The sequence below is a fragment of the Rhinolophus sinicus genome, chromosome 16 (genome assembly GCF_057876585.1).
Source record: "Rhinolophus sinicus isolate RSI-liver-muscle chromosome 16, RSI-T2T, whole genome shotgun sequence".
Lineage (NCBI taxonomy): Eukaryota > Metazoa > Chordata > Mammalia > Chiroptera > Rhinolophidae > Rhinolophus > Rhinolophus sinicus.
The window spans coordinates 135074619-135088974 of NC_142516.1; the positions used below are offsets into that span (position 1 = coordinate 135074619).

Here is a 14356-nt window from a genome sequence, read left to right on the forward strand (position 1 = left end):
CTGGGTGCTGGGGTGCTGGAGAAATCCTCCTTATCCTGAGTGGTCTGTTAAATTGCCTTCTAATCTTTTAAGTTGGCTTCTCTTACTATGAGTCAGCTCCCAGATTGTTCAGAAAACAAGCCTTTCCTCACTCAGGGGAACTCAGTGCTGCTTTAACTGGCTGCTAATAGGTGAGAGAGCAGTTTTCTCAAATGATGACACAAAAAGGCTGAGTAAGAGGATAGTTATCTCTGACTTACCCTGGGGAAAAGATTTCATTTTAAAAGGAACCATTTAGAAACTTTATCCTTACCACTAATACCATAGTGCCTCTACAGCAGAACTAGTTATCACTGGTTTTTTATTACCTCATCCTTATCTCTCATCGTTTGATGGCTCTCTGTGAGTCTTATGGCCCCAGTAAGATTCCAGGTGCCTCTGAAAAGAGTTATATTGGTTGGATCCCCTGGGTCAGCAGTACCCAGGGCTGTATGAGGCACTCTCGCTGCTTCATATTTCTTGATTATCCTATAGTTACTTCTAAGTAACACACTCAGCCTCAAAACAGGAAGAAAAAGGAATAAACATTTTTTTGTAAACAGTCTGCTCACATCTCTGGAGCAGGATAGAGACCAGATGTAGACAGTAGACATGTTTTATCTGGAAGGAAAACAGGGCTTAAGCTGATTAATATCTTGGGACATGATAAAACCCAGTGGCCCTTTCCTGAGCCATCATTTTTTTTTAAATCTAGTAATATATAACTTATCAGAGAGATTTATGTTTAGTTGAAACGCAAGTTATTTTGAGCTGAGCACATGAGAACTCTTAAATTGTAGCAGTACAGAGTACACTTATGGCCTGTCTGTGGATATCTAGCTAAGTTTCTCAGAGACAGTGATTTTCAGAGGTGAAAGGATTAAAATGAAATCTTTTATGATGTCATTTAGGAGATAGACTCTACATAGGGACCAGCACATATTGGAGCTCAATACATAGGTTTTATTTTAAAAATGTATTTATTAAACAAACTCTTATGTTGCACTTAGAATATGTCAGGCACTATTTTAAGTGTTTTACAACTATTTACTCATGTTCCTTTCTCTTCCTGCTTTGAGGCTGAGTGAGTGTGCTGTTTAGCAGAGACCATAGGGTAAATTGAGAAATCCTGGGCAGGCCTGAGTGCCTAGGGTGGCACTGGGCACTGCTGACCCATCTGTTTGGGGTGACATAATTCCTAAGAGTTAATTAATTTCAGCCTCTGGGCTCTGTTCAGGCAAGAGTGTCCTGTGTGTCAAGCATGGCTCTGCCATGACCTCATCTGTCCTTCACAACAACCCCGCTGGCGCCTCCTTTCTCTGACGCGTGTGTCCTCCTGTCTTTCTGTTGCTTTTAGTCTGAACCAAATGAAATTGCTGACGTTTGGTGCTGATGTTTTGACTGCTTTTGTCTTATAAAAAAAATGACTCAAAAAAAATGTCTTAAAAAAATTTCATGTAACTCAATCTAATACTGCCTACATTTTAACGAAGAGAAATGGAGGTTTGGAGTGGTTAAGTAACTGGCCCTAGTTTCTTAGAGGTAGTCAGTAATAGCAGTATTTGGCTTCCAAATCCAGTTGGCCTCCTTCTGAACTTCTTAGTAAGCTACTATTAATCAAATACTAAGAGTGTGGGCCCAAGAACCGTTGCTTGGGTTTGACTATCAGATCATCCACTTACTAGCCTGTGATTCTGCGATAAAGACTTTTTCTCTGTGCTTCAGTTTTCTTATGTATAAAATGGAGACAATAATAATAATGCAGTATTGTCCAATTGGTAGGGTTGCCTTGAGGAATGAATGAGAAAATTCAAGTACATAGTTTAGACAGTGCCTGGCACTTAGTAAGCTCTATAAAAGTAGCTATTATCATTTCAGGTTCCCTTTAATACTTTCTCCTGCTTGAGTAAATATACCAACATACACACACAACTCCTTTGTCTTTAAACATAATGCCACAGATCTGAGAAGCTATTTATTAAAAAAGACCTTATTCTAATGCCAAGTAGGTAGGAGATGAACAATAAACCTCAGGGCTGAGAGCCTCTCTCAATTTTTCTGCATCACTGGGGCTGACACCTGCAGTTTAGTGTTGCACTACTAGGTTCCCCCCCTCCACCCTTTTCTTTATTTTCTTACGGGGGGAGAGGGAGCTGTCACTTCTAAGGAGTAAATTTGTGATTTATCATTCTTGATGCTGAGTCAAAGAACCTCCAGACCAGGGGAGCACAGCATGAGGCCAGGAGGCCAAACCCAATTCTTGTAAACAGTCTTTGAATCAATCCTAGCGAGGGCGCGGGAAATTCCACCTAGTTAAAAGTCTAGGAAGAGGGGTCAAGTTCACTACGGGAGGACTGGGGTGAGGAAATCCCCATCACCTTTGTCCTAGAAATCGCTTCAGGCCGAAGTTACTTAAAGAGAACTCTGGCGTGTTAGGGCTTGTTTTCCGGCTGTTCTTTTTATCTCCGGGGGCACAGCCTGCTTAATTTCGATTAGAATTGTCTAGAAGCCACATGCATCCATCCCGGAGTCACCTGAACGCGGGTTCTCAGGGTACCGACCTGATTGCACGGCCACGGTCCGCGGGCACGGGGCGTGGCCTGGGCCAGCGCCCCCCGTGGCCCCTTTAAGGGCCGGCCGCGGGCCACGTGGTCCGTGACGTCAGAGCAGGAAGTGTTTGAGGAAGTAGCACTCGGCTGGCATGTTTAAGATTCCCGTATTTTAATGTCTTCGGGGTGTTACCAGAGCCCCCAGTTTTGTCGCCCCAGCCCCGGTTACCCCGCCCCGTGTCCCCGCCGACAGGTGAGTTCCCGGGCGGGCGCGGGCCGCGGGGTGCCGGGGCCTCCGTGTCACCCGCTGACCCCGCGTCTCCTTCGCCCAGGCAGGCTCGTACCTCCCGCCTCCCTTGAGGCTCTTGAAGAAACTTCTTTCGAGTTTACAAGTCGGGGGGTACTGGGCATGGAATTGTTTCTCTTGTGCCGTTGGAGTTGGGAGGCCCCCCCAGCGGGGTGGTTCCAGGTGGATACTTGGAAGTGGGTGGCTTTGGGAGAGAGCTGTGATTCTTTCGGACTGTGTGAAGACACACGTGACCGTGGGACAACTCAAATAGCTTCTCTCTGCCACCTTGGGCAGAATGGCAGGGCAGGTCTCCCCTTGCTGGAGTCCAGGCTGGAGAATCCCATTTCGAGGCAAAGGGGTGTGGGGTAGCATCTCCTTTGAGTGACTTCCCTCCCTGCTTGCTTGCACAAGGTTGAGGTTGGGTTGGGAAAGATAGGAAAGCCAGAAGTTTGCTACCAAAACTGAAAAACAAACCAAACTGGTTTATTTACAAAATAAAAACCTCAGTTTTTCCTTTTCCTCTTCCACTGGAGCTCTATGGTATCGCTTACCTTCTCCATCTCGTTGAGTTCCATTTTTTCTTAACCATAACCTTTTGTCCCCCACCCCAAATTGCTTACAGAGTTAGCACGGCATCATGAGCTGGTCACCTTCCTTGCCAACCCAGACATGTGGGGCCTGGGAAATGAAAGAACGGCTTGGAACAGGGGGATTTGGAAACGTCATCCGATGGCACAATCAGGTAGGGGCCCTGTGCTGATGGGAAGAGCCATGGGCGGCAGGGGTGGGGCTGGGGAAGACAGGCTTTCCCCCCCCCCCACCATTGTCTCTACCCCATAAGGTGCAGTGTGCTGGATGGGTGAATGGGTCTCACCTTTGGTCATGGACTTCTTGGGAGAGAATGAGAAGGGGGAACAGTGAAGGGAATTCAGGGCTGCTAAGCTAACTCTAGGTTAGTGGTCTCCAAGCTTTATTGATTATGCCACCTAAATAGTAAAAAAATTTTAAGCTTTTAGCCTCAATTATATATATTTTAAATTATATATCTATGCTAACATTAGACTATCATGTACTAATGTATTGTGTACTAATATATCTCATGTTATAAAACATACAAAAATAGAAAAATTTAAAGGATGAGGATAATGAAATATTTTTAAATGTTTAAAACATTTTTTTTACATTTTAAATATTTACCAATTATGATGTCTTCCCAGTATTGTTTGCAATACTTCACAGCACAAAATACACAGATACACATGAAAGTGAGGATTATTCTTAAGGATATCGTATTTAATACAGATGAAAATCCGTATTTAAAATAATTTTTATAATTTTGAATTACTTGGACTGGTTTCTTTTTAGATCTGATTGGAGCCTCGTTGTTTTTACTCCTTACGTGTTAGACTGGAGTTTCTCACACTAGACGTGTTCTTCCATCTTCCTGTTTGCTTGTGTAGGTGTTACACATACTAAAATTCTCTGCAAGAATCTTTTTAAGCCACTTGTCCATGTTATGAGAGTTATTTTATTGGAATAATACAATCCATAATTTTACCTGAGTGGGGCACACATGACCTGCAATATGTCCCCATCGGCCCCTGTCCCCCTGCCTATGGAACGCCCATTTTCCTCAGTATACCTCGAGTACCAGAAGAGGCAAGTGACCTTCTGACAAATGACCTGAGGAGCGTGCCATACAGTTAATATCAGTAAAGCTTAGTTTCTTTTTAACTCTTTGTGGATTGCAGTCTTGGATACCCTTGGGGTGCATATACCCAATTTGGAAACCATTGCTCTAGGGAACCCTCACTCACCAAATAGCTAAAATTTGCTTCCTGACCCAAAACTCAGAGCTACCGAAGTCCTTGAAGGAAGGCACCTGTTTGTTAGTTAAGAGCTGCTTAGCCCCTTTTTGGACTGAAAGGATGGCAAATTGCACACCATCCCGGGAATTTGACTGCGGTGAGCAGGGAGGGCCATCAAGGCTACTGGCCAGCCCGCACTGTACTCTGCCCTCCAGTAACATTCTCACACCCAACTGGTAAACTGGGGTTCCAGCAAACCCATACCTGGCCTAAGGGGGCCTTAGAAACACCGTTGACTCAGATTTATCCTGGTCAGAGTATAGCCAGGGGCCTAGCGTTACAACAGAAGAGGCAGATCATTCCATAGCTCCACATACACCTGGGCTCGGCTGCTTCTAAACAGGCCAGGGCTGACTATGGCTAACTTCTTGCTGCAGCTGAACTAGAGCCATCCTGGTTTCCTTCCAAAAGAATTCTGTCCAAATGTGCCATTTTCTTGTCTGTCATCTTTAGTTCATAATGGCTGCCACCTGCCCTCTGGGTTTGGAAAGCTTTTGTCGGATTGAATTCGTTTCTGGCTGTATAGATATTGGCCTAAGAATGTGTTTGTGTGTGGATTACTCTTCTAGAATTACTCATTTCAAGTTCCTTCCCTTGTTCAAAAATTTGAACTTATTTTTAAAAAGCCAAAAGCCAAATTCCTCATCCTGCCGTTGGAGGCCTGTCAGAGTCTGGCCTCCTCCTGTCTTTCTAGCATTGACGCCCAGTGTTGGCTCCCAACAGGTGTGTCGGCTGAGCCCTCTCTTGGACAAGCCTCTCTCTCCTAGACAGCTTTATCTAAATTCTACCCGTTCCTCCGGGATCAGCCATCGACCATCTCATCCATAAACCTGTCATGACTCCTTCATTCCGTGGGAATTAGTTCTTCCATTGAATGCCTTCAGCTCCACTCATTTGGCGTGCCTCACATAATGCCTTTTCGTCTGTGTGTAGGAGTGTGCCTTGTCAAGTCTCTATGTTCCTGGTCAGCCAGGGCTCTGTCTGGCTTTGGATTTCTTTCGATTTCCCCATAACAATAATCTTTACGTTATATATGTGTGTGCACAAAAGCATTCACTTAGTCCATAAATATTATCTATTATGGATGCAGTGGTGATTAAAACACTTTTGGTTTTTTGATAGAACCTTTTTGGAAAAGAGAGCCATTAATCAATAATTATAAATGTAAGCTCCCAGCTATGGTAAGTGCAACATGGGACCTTATACCAGGGGTCAGGGAAGGCTTTCCCAGGGAACTGGCACTCCTGAGGGATTGGTAGAAGTTAGCTGGGCAGAGATGGTGGGAAGAGAGTTCCAGGCAGAGGGAGCGGTCTGTTTAGAGCACCCGTGGAGGGGTAGGTCATGACTAGTAGGGGGACTGAAGACAAGTGTGACAGGAAGGGAGGATGAAGGGGAACCAGGTGCCAGGGAGGCTGAAGTGTAGAAGGTGAGAGTCAGACCCTGCTGAGGAGGCTATTTTTTGGTACTAAGAGCAACGGGAAGCTGTTGAACGGGGTCCACTCTGCCTGCGGGGACAAATTGGAAGGGGCCCCAGCAGTGGTGTGCTGGGAAATCAGCTCTCTGAAAAAAAGCTCTGATTGGTAGCAGTTACCAATTTCCACAGGGTAACTACTCTGACCATAGCTTATTGTAAACTGCTGATAGTTTAACAACCAGTTCTCACTGAATTCCTCAATACTGCACAATCAACGCTGAGGAGCTGGTAGCAGGACAGCACTGGCACTGCCGTCAGGTGGGGGTGCTAGTTATGAGGTTTCTGGAATAGTTTAGGTGGGAGATTGGACTGGGCAGAGGGTGGTGGAAATGTAGAGAAACGGGAAGACTTAAGAGCTCTTTTAGGGGGTAAAAGTGACAGGACTTAGTGGTGGCCTAGAAAGGGGAGGGGCTGAGGGAGTGGGAGGAGCCGAGGGTTGACAAGCACTTAGTAAGCATTTGCTGATGAGCCTGGCACAGTCCAGGAAGCTCTCCACCATCCTCCTGGGTTCTCAGTGGGGTGCTTAGGGGAGGGTCTTGAATCGATGTTCAGGCTCAGAACGTGAGCCATGTGTTCTCTGGTGGATACCCCTCTCTTCAGAGCCTGTTGAAGAAAGCAGCTGGGATAGAGTGGTGTCGATTATTTAACTCCAGTCAGTTATATTGATTAGACTTAACATAACCATGTATATTTCCCGAATACTCCATGTTTATCTTGTCTACAAAAGAGAGACTGTTTTGACTTTATCGTAGCATAAAGTAGAATTGCATGAAATTGCCTAAGCATCGGTATCCTCAGTCAGATAAGTGATGCCTGAGAATAGACCTGTCGTTTATTGAGAACCTACTACGTGTCGGCATTGGCTGAGTTGTTTTATATGCTTTATCTCCAGTCTGCACAACAACCCTAGGAGGCTTTAATTCCATTTTATAGTTGAGGAAACTGAAGCGCTGAGCAGTTAAGTCACTTACCCAAAGAGGCTTAGCTAGTAAGTGAAAGAGCTAGAATCTGAACCTCCATCTCTTTGAATCCCAGCCTCATGCTTTCTCCACTGTGGCGTGTTGCTTCTCCATGGTGGGGAATTCTAAAGTGGGGATATCCCAAGAACATTCTCAGTTCTTCACCATCAGTCTAAACCATTTCAAAGCACTAAGGAAAAAACTCTCCTTTGGAGGACAAAATACATGTCTTCCTTGTTTACCAGAGAACTCTAAAATGAATATTTCTCAGTGAGGAAGGACAGTGTAACAATGACGCCACGATTGTTTCCCTGAGTTTTTTGGTTCTGTTACTAAGCATGGGCCTTGACAACCCTTGCTGCCTTGGTACTCCCTTAAATCTTTAGCTCAAGGTCACTACAGTCTAGATAGGCTGATATTTTCAATAAGATCTTTGTTAAATACAAAGGAGGAAGAAAAGGAGATGACCTGAGTGACCTCAGTTTGCAGTACCTTTTGGGAAAAAGGGGGGAAAAATACATGACTTGCAATCACACAGCCCTGGATTCAAATCCTGGCTCTGTTATTGCCAGCTTCATGGGGCCACAACTTCCCCCATCGATTTTGAGGATGCACAGGTATTGATTCCCTCAGCTCTCAGCATATCAGGGCCAGACATAGGGCAGCTGTTCTCTGGAAGCCTCTGGAAATGTCCTAGGGTACCTTGTAAATCTATTCTCTGAGTGCTTTGAAAGAGTCTGGGAAATACTGCCTTTGGTTCCAAAGGCTACTTATGAGGCTAAAATGAGGTAATGTGCTGGCTATTATAAGATATAAAAGATGAGGTATTATTAATCATTCCCTCTATGAAGTAGTATTAACTTTTACTGGTCCCCTCACTGGAGCAAACTAAGCTCACTTCAGCTTATCTGTGTATTTTGAAGTCTTAAAGACTTTACTCAGTCAGTTCACTAAGAATTTATTGAACACTGACCCAAGCTCCATCAGGGATCCATCAGGTCAAAAAAAGAGATGACCTTGTCCTTAATGTGCTTATGCTCTCTCTATTCAAGGACATTACATGAATACTTAAGAATATATCAAGTAAATCTAACTATATGCATCAACTTGTATGGGAATAATAATGGCTTCTGTTTATCAAGAGTCATGTGCTAGGTGGTCTAGGTGCTTTATCCACATTATTTCTTGAATGTTCAGAGGAGAGAGAAGGCTTCTTGAGGAAATGGAACTTACGCAGGATCTTGAAAGGTAGGCTATAGATAGCCTGATGGGAGAAGAGAAGGCACTTTAAATGGGTAGAGCAACATCTACATAAGGCTAGTGAAAGGAAATGATACTACTGTAATTTACTCAAGTCTCACTATGTGTCAGACACTCCATCTCATTTTCACTGACAACACCAGAAAGGGTAGAGGCATCTCTATCTTATGGATAAAGACCCAGAAGCTTAAGTAATGGGCTCAATGTCACACATTTACCAGGTGAAGGATGAGGGAGTTACACCATGACCTACTTTGCCCTTGAGCCCCGTGGGTGAGTTTGGAGGCCACTGTGTCCACTGAGTGTTTACACTGAAAGGAGTGGGTTGAAGTCAGAGCCCTCTCAGTGTAGACTGGTGTGTGCTGTTGAGTCAGGGGTGAATCTACAGCCAGATCCTGGACCTTTTGACTCTCAGGCCTGGTTTCTGTCCCTAGGATCTCTCTGGGCCCAGCTTTGCACGTCCTTTCTCAAACATTCATCTTGGAGGGCAGGGTCTAAAAGGAAATGAGCAGGTTCTTACTAATGGCCCCCTTATACCACAATGGCCATGCCATGGTAACAAGAGAGTGGACTTTCTGTGCTAAGGGTTTGAATGTACGTTTTGGCTACCTGTGTTTTCCCTACTCATTAAAAGAAAGCTAACTTTGGGGAAGCTGGGCCAGCTCCTGTGTAGACTGGCCTTGCAGCTCACGTGTGCTCTAGCACCTCTCGGTAACTCTCAGAAGTCTGAGGCTGTGTCTCACCGCCACCCCCCACCTCTCACCTGCTGCACTTTGTAATACACTCACATTTATACATAAGTTTTATATTTTCATGTACAAAAAGCAAAGAATAACAGAGAATGTAGTTGATAATAATCAACTACACTCAATATAAGTAACACTGTTGGCCCCTTTCTCCATTTTCTCAAAATACAAACCAATTTTAAATTTGGTTCCACATGAAGAGTCCACTTAGTAGAAGTTGGATACTGAGATGGTTCGGGCCAAGTCTAGGTTTCCACAGAACTGAGCGGAGACTCGAGGGTGTTCCAGGCCAAATACAGAAAGTCATCTACTGCTGTTTGAGTTTCACTACTGATGAAGAACAAACTCCCCAGGGTTTTAAAACCAGTATTCATAGTCTATTTCTGTACTGAATTTTGCTTTCTAGAGCAGGTATGTTTTTAGCAACAGAAAATCATTGTTTGGGTTTGTATTTCAAATGAAAGATTATTCATGGCAAAGCTGGAATGTTTCAGAACATATCCTAGAGAGCCATTGTGTAAGAATAGTCTGTGTGTCTATTTTGTGTGGGACATCCCCGGGCCAAGGAAGTTAGGACTTCCCCTTCAACTGTAGGACTAAGCTGAGTTGGCCACAAACAGACAGTCAGTTTTGGTCTCTATGCCCAGTTATTCCAGTGTTCTTATTGCTAAATTTGCTCTTTAGTTTGATTATGGATATTGATGCCAATATGAAATCTTCAATCTTTAATGTCAGTCTTCAATATCAAAATCTATTCCTGGATTCTGGGTTGGGCCAGGTGACAGCTGTGTGTTAGGTCCAATGTTTGTATTGAGCAAAAGACTCCAATTATCTATGGTTATCCAATGTATAGGTAGACAGAGTGCCTGAAATAGTTTCTCAGTCACTTAATAAATCTACCTTTGAGTTTGATTTATCTGTCAGTTTTAAGGAAGCGTACTATTTGTGGTGGGCAGAATAATGGCCCCTCCCAAAGATGTCTCCATCCTAATTCCCTGAACCTATGAATATATGAAGTTCCATGGCAAAGGGGAATTAAAGTTGTAGATGAAATTAAAGTTGCTGATCAGTTGACTTTAGATGGGAAATTATCCTGGATTATCTGGGTGGGCCCCATGTAATCACAAGGGTCCTCAAAAGTGGAAAATGGAAGGCAGAAGAGTCAACGTCAGAGTGATCAATGTGACAAAGGCTCAGCTGGTCATTGCTGGCTTTGAGGATAGAGGGAGGGGCCCTGAACCAAGCAACAATGCAGGCAGCCCCTAGAAACTGGAAAGGGCAAGGAAATGGACTCCCCTAGAGCCTCCAGAAAGGAACATGGTCCTGCTGACATCTTGATTTTAGCCCAGTGAGACTCATGCTAGACTTCTGACCTCGAGAACTGTAAAGAAACACGTTTGTTTTAAGCCACTAAGTTTGGCAATTTGTTACAGCAGCAATAGAAAATACACTATTATGTGTATTAGAGTTAAAATATGTGCAGCTTCTAAAACATCTTGGTTTAAACTATCAGAGTCATTCTGAGGTAACAAACCATGAGTATCTTCTGGTAAACTATTGTTTAGAAGTCCATGAAAACATCACATGTTGAGTGCCTGCTTTCAATACTGTTACCTCAATTCACAGCTTGGCCAACCCATCTTCTATCATTTGTAGAACTCGGCATTCCACAGTCTGAGTTTCTATGGAGATTCCGCCTGACTGGAAACAAGCACCTGTAACGGCCTGTCAGAGCCGTTATTTGATGAAGTTACCAGAGAACTGGGCAAAAGTGTTTGAATCTGACCACTAATGGGAAGTGAAACTTGAAACCAAATTCAAATCATTTGAGAGCAGAGAAAGGAATCCAGAAGTTCAGGATGTAGAGGGTATAACATTTTGTGAAATGTAGCCCAGTCTGTACATTGATCGAAGAAATGGCATTCTTTTGACACGTTCCCTGACTCTTGAAAAGTATTAGATGGACTTCTGCCCAAATTCACTTGCACAGTTGTACTGATTGGTTCAGTATCAACAGGATTTGCAAGTTTTGAGCATCTTCAGAGAGAGCGTTGGAATCTAGGCCAAAGATCAGGGTTCTAATAGCAAAGTAAGTGAATGGTACTTAGGGCAGAACCTGATTATCGGCTGCACCAAGGAGTCAGCTGCCACAGAAGTAGGCGTGTGGCTACGGCATGCGTGAGCCTTGGAAACATGCTAAGTGAAAGATGCCATCCCAAAGAACCATGTATTGTATGGTTCCATCTGTATGAAATGTATAGAATGGGCAAATCTATAGAGACAGAAAGTAGATTGGTGGTTGCCAAGGGCTAGAGGGGTTGGGAGGAAGATGGGGAGCTACTGCTAATGGGTGTGGAGTTTCTTGGGGGAATGATGGACATGTTCTAAAATTGACTGTTTTGGGTGTGCTCCTCTGAATATACCCCAAACCATTAAATTGTATAGTTTAAAATTAATGAAGTGTGTGGTATGTGAACTCCCTCTCAATAGAGCTGTTAAAAATGAAAAAAGCAGGCATGTGAGGTAACTGCGTGATGGAGAGCATAACCACAGCAATCTTGGGATTTGATGAAAGCAACTTTTGAGAGTATCTTGGAGGTGTTGTAAGCATCTGTTTTCTGGCGTTGGAACTGTAAGGGTCAGATGCTTCCACCTTACTTCTGGAGCTGGTAGTTCTTGACCCTCAGTTTTAGGGATTGGTTTATCGAGCAGTGATTCAGTGGTCTTTATTAGACAGCACTGCTTGTGTTTGAAGAGTCCCATCTTTCCTTTTCTTACTGGGCAGGTCCTGGTTCCCGCAGGGATCGTGGCTGGTTTGATACATGTGTGGCCGTGACGCAGTTCTGTTGCTGGAAGCACAGCCACGTGCGCAGCAGGAGGCCCTGCCGCAGTCCTCCACGTGTCTTTTTTAGGTCCCATTCAGTACCACATGAATTGCTACGCTTACACGGCTTATGATGCTTTTCAGTATGTGTCGTCATAAAATGAGAAAACGGCCTGACAGGGCCTCTGAGACATCCTTCAATTGGGCAACAGTAGGATTTTAGTCCCGTTTTGAAATCTTTTCTTACTGTTGGGTCACCGGAGCCTCCTGTAGGCCGCTGGGCTTTGTGGTGCGGTTCTTGTTGCAGCTGCATAGCATGCACAGCTTATTGGTGTAGGTCAGCTTGTTCACTGACCAGTTCCAGGCGGGGGCCACCAAAGCCACAGCCAGGGGCAGCTGCTGTCCCTCAGCTATCCTGGAGGCTCCCAGGGGCCTGAGGAAGTGGCAGCAGCATAGCGGTGACCCTCTTGTGGCGGCCAGAGCATCCAAAGCTAGTGCCAGTGTCCCTGCTGCCGCTAACGCTGTAGTCTCGGGGCCCTTTTACTCTGATCCCCGTGGCTCCCTGGTGCAGAGCACAAGGAAAAGGGAAGTGTTCATCGTCGGGACCCAGGCAGTCAGTTAATTATTCACAAAAGTTTTATTGATTGCCTTCTCTTCCATTCACGAAACCTCATTGGAGGGCATTGGGCTAGTTACTAGAATAGAGGTTAAAGTGCATGAGGATGAACAAACCTATAATTTAACAAAGAAAAGAGAAAATAACCCTATGAACCTACAGAAAATAAGTCTTTAGTAGGTATGAGCAATGGAGGAGTTACCTGTTTAGAGAGGAGAGCAAAAGCCCCTTGTGGTGGGAAGACTAGTGCCTGTGTACCTACGAGAGCATTAAAAGCACAGGACCGGGCCAGGTGGGCTAACCCCGCTGCAGTGTCAGAGGCTTGGGGTGGAGTTGTGGGAGAATGGCTGGAAAGGCAGGTTGGAGCCCAGCGTTGGAAGACTTTAAATGCCAGGAGTAGCTGCGTGACATGGGTCTGACCGCAGGAGTGTTATTGAACACCTGCTCGGGGCTGGACACTACTAGGGGCTCAACTTCATGACAGTCCTGAAAGGTGGGCATCTGGATTCCCATTTTACAGATGAAGAAATTGAGTCAGACCAAATGGTCTGCCCAAGGTCACAGAGCTAGTAAATGGCTGAGTAGGAATTTAAATCAGCCTGTACTCCCTCTACTATACAAGACTTGCATTCTCTCTGGAGAGACAAAACTCTCTCTGGAGAGAGAAACATGAAGAAGAGAAACATGAAGCATAAAGACAGTGTGGCATTAACTATTAGGTTGAACCATGTGGAAGTGCCATTTGCGTAGGTCAGAATGGTTAAGATCGGCGATGTCATATGGTTCAACCTAGTGTGACAGTAGTCGGGGTTTAGAGGAATGAGCAATCTCTCGGGCAGGAATGGCCAGCAGACGTTTCGAGCAGGAGGTGGGACCCGAGCAAGGCCTTGATGGCGACTTGATGGAGAGAGAAGGGCGTGCTGAGAGGTGGGGGTGGTGGAGCCTGACGGACTGGCAGGTGGCTTGGGGTACCTATCAGTGGATACATATGCCAGCCTCAGGAGCCCGGAGGTGATAGAGACCCACGTTTTGGACCCTGGGGAGACAATTTCAGGTTTGACCCGTGGATTTCTCTTTGTGTTTGGCTGTTGGTTCTGCTAATCCTTCCCGTGTTGCTCTCGCTTCAGGAAACAGGTGAACAGATTGCTATCAAGCAGTGCCGGCAGGAGCTCAGCCCCCGGAATCGAGAGCGGTGGTGCCTGGAGATCCAGATCATGAGAAGGTGAGGGCCCACTGCGTTGAGCCAATATGACAGAGCTGCCACTGGGTTGGGGGGACCGAGGGGACTGCAGGAGCTGAGGGGCCATGGGGCACTGAAATGAAATCTGGGGGGAACCGGCTAAACTTTGGGATCTGTAGCAATAGCCCTACCTGCTGCAAATCGCAGTCCCTAGTCAGGATACCAGCCAGCCTGTCCAGGTAGAAGTTTCTAGAGGCGTGGTGGTTAGTATTCAACTCCAGGTCTTGTCAAGGGCTTTTGGTCAATTTTATCTGTTATATTAAAGAGTTTAAAACAGCCACCCCAGTGAATTTTCCTTTGTCAGCAGAAATGTTTTCCCCCCTGTATTTCCAGTTCCAGGGAGGTATGTGACTCCACCGCTGTGAACCTATTGCCATTTATTCCCCCAGTGTGGTGGCAGGGTCTGTCTATCCCCAGGTGGATGCTGTCCACCCAGCTAGTAAGGCACTTAACAATGGTAAGCGTGCAGGTAAACTAGAAAGCTGGTCAGCTTGGAAGACCTCAAACAGGTGA

At 45.2% G+C, this 14356-nt stretch overlaps 1 protein-coding gene and 2 pseudogenes across 2 annotated transcripts in view; 1 reads left to right on the forward strand and 2 right to left on the reverse strand.

Annotated features, from left to right (window-relative positions):
- Window positions 1-2667: 2667 nt before the first annotated feature.
- Window positions 2668-14356, forward strand: part of IKBKB (inhibitor of nuclear factor kappa B kinase subunit beta) — a 48297-nt gene continuing 36608 nt past the window's right edge. Inside the window, exons 1-3 of one of the 2 annotated variants that reach the window (XM_019742104.3) lie at window positions 2668-2820; window positions 3479-3598; window positions 13731-13825. In XM_019742104.3, the coding sequence (XP_019597663.3) occupies window positions 3494-3598; window positions 13731-13825 (200 nt within the window). In that variant the 5' untranslated portion in view covers window positions 2668-2820; window positions 3479-3493. The remainder of the gene's footprint in view (window positions 2821-3478; window positions 3599-13730; window positions 13826-14356) is intronic. The other variant, XM_019742103.3, reaches the window with a different exon arrangement.
- LOC141571224 (ATM interactor pseudogene) lies at window positions 10494-11339 on the reverse strand (annotated as a pseudogene).
- On the reverse strand, window positions 11554-12442 carry LOC141571223 (ATM interactor pseudogene; annotated as a pseudogene).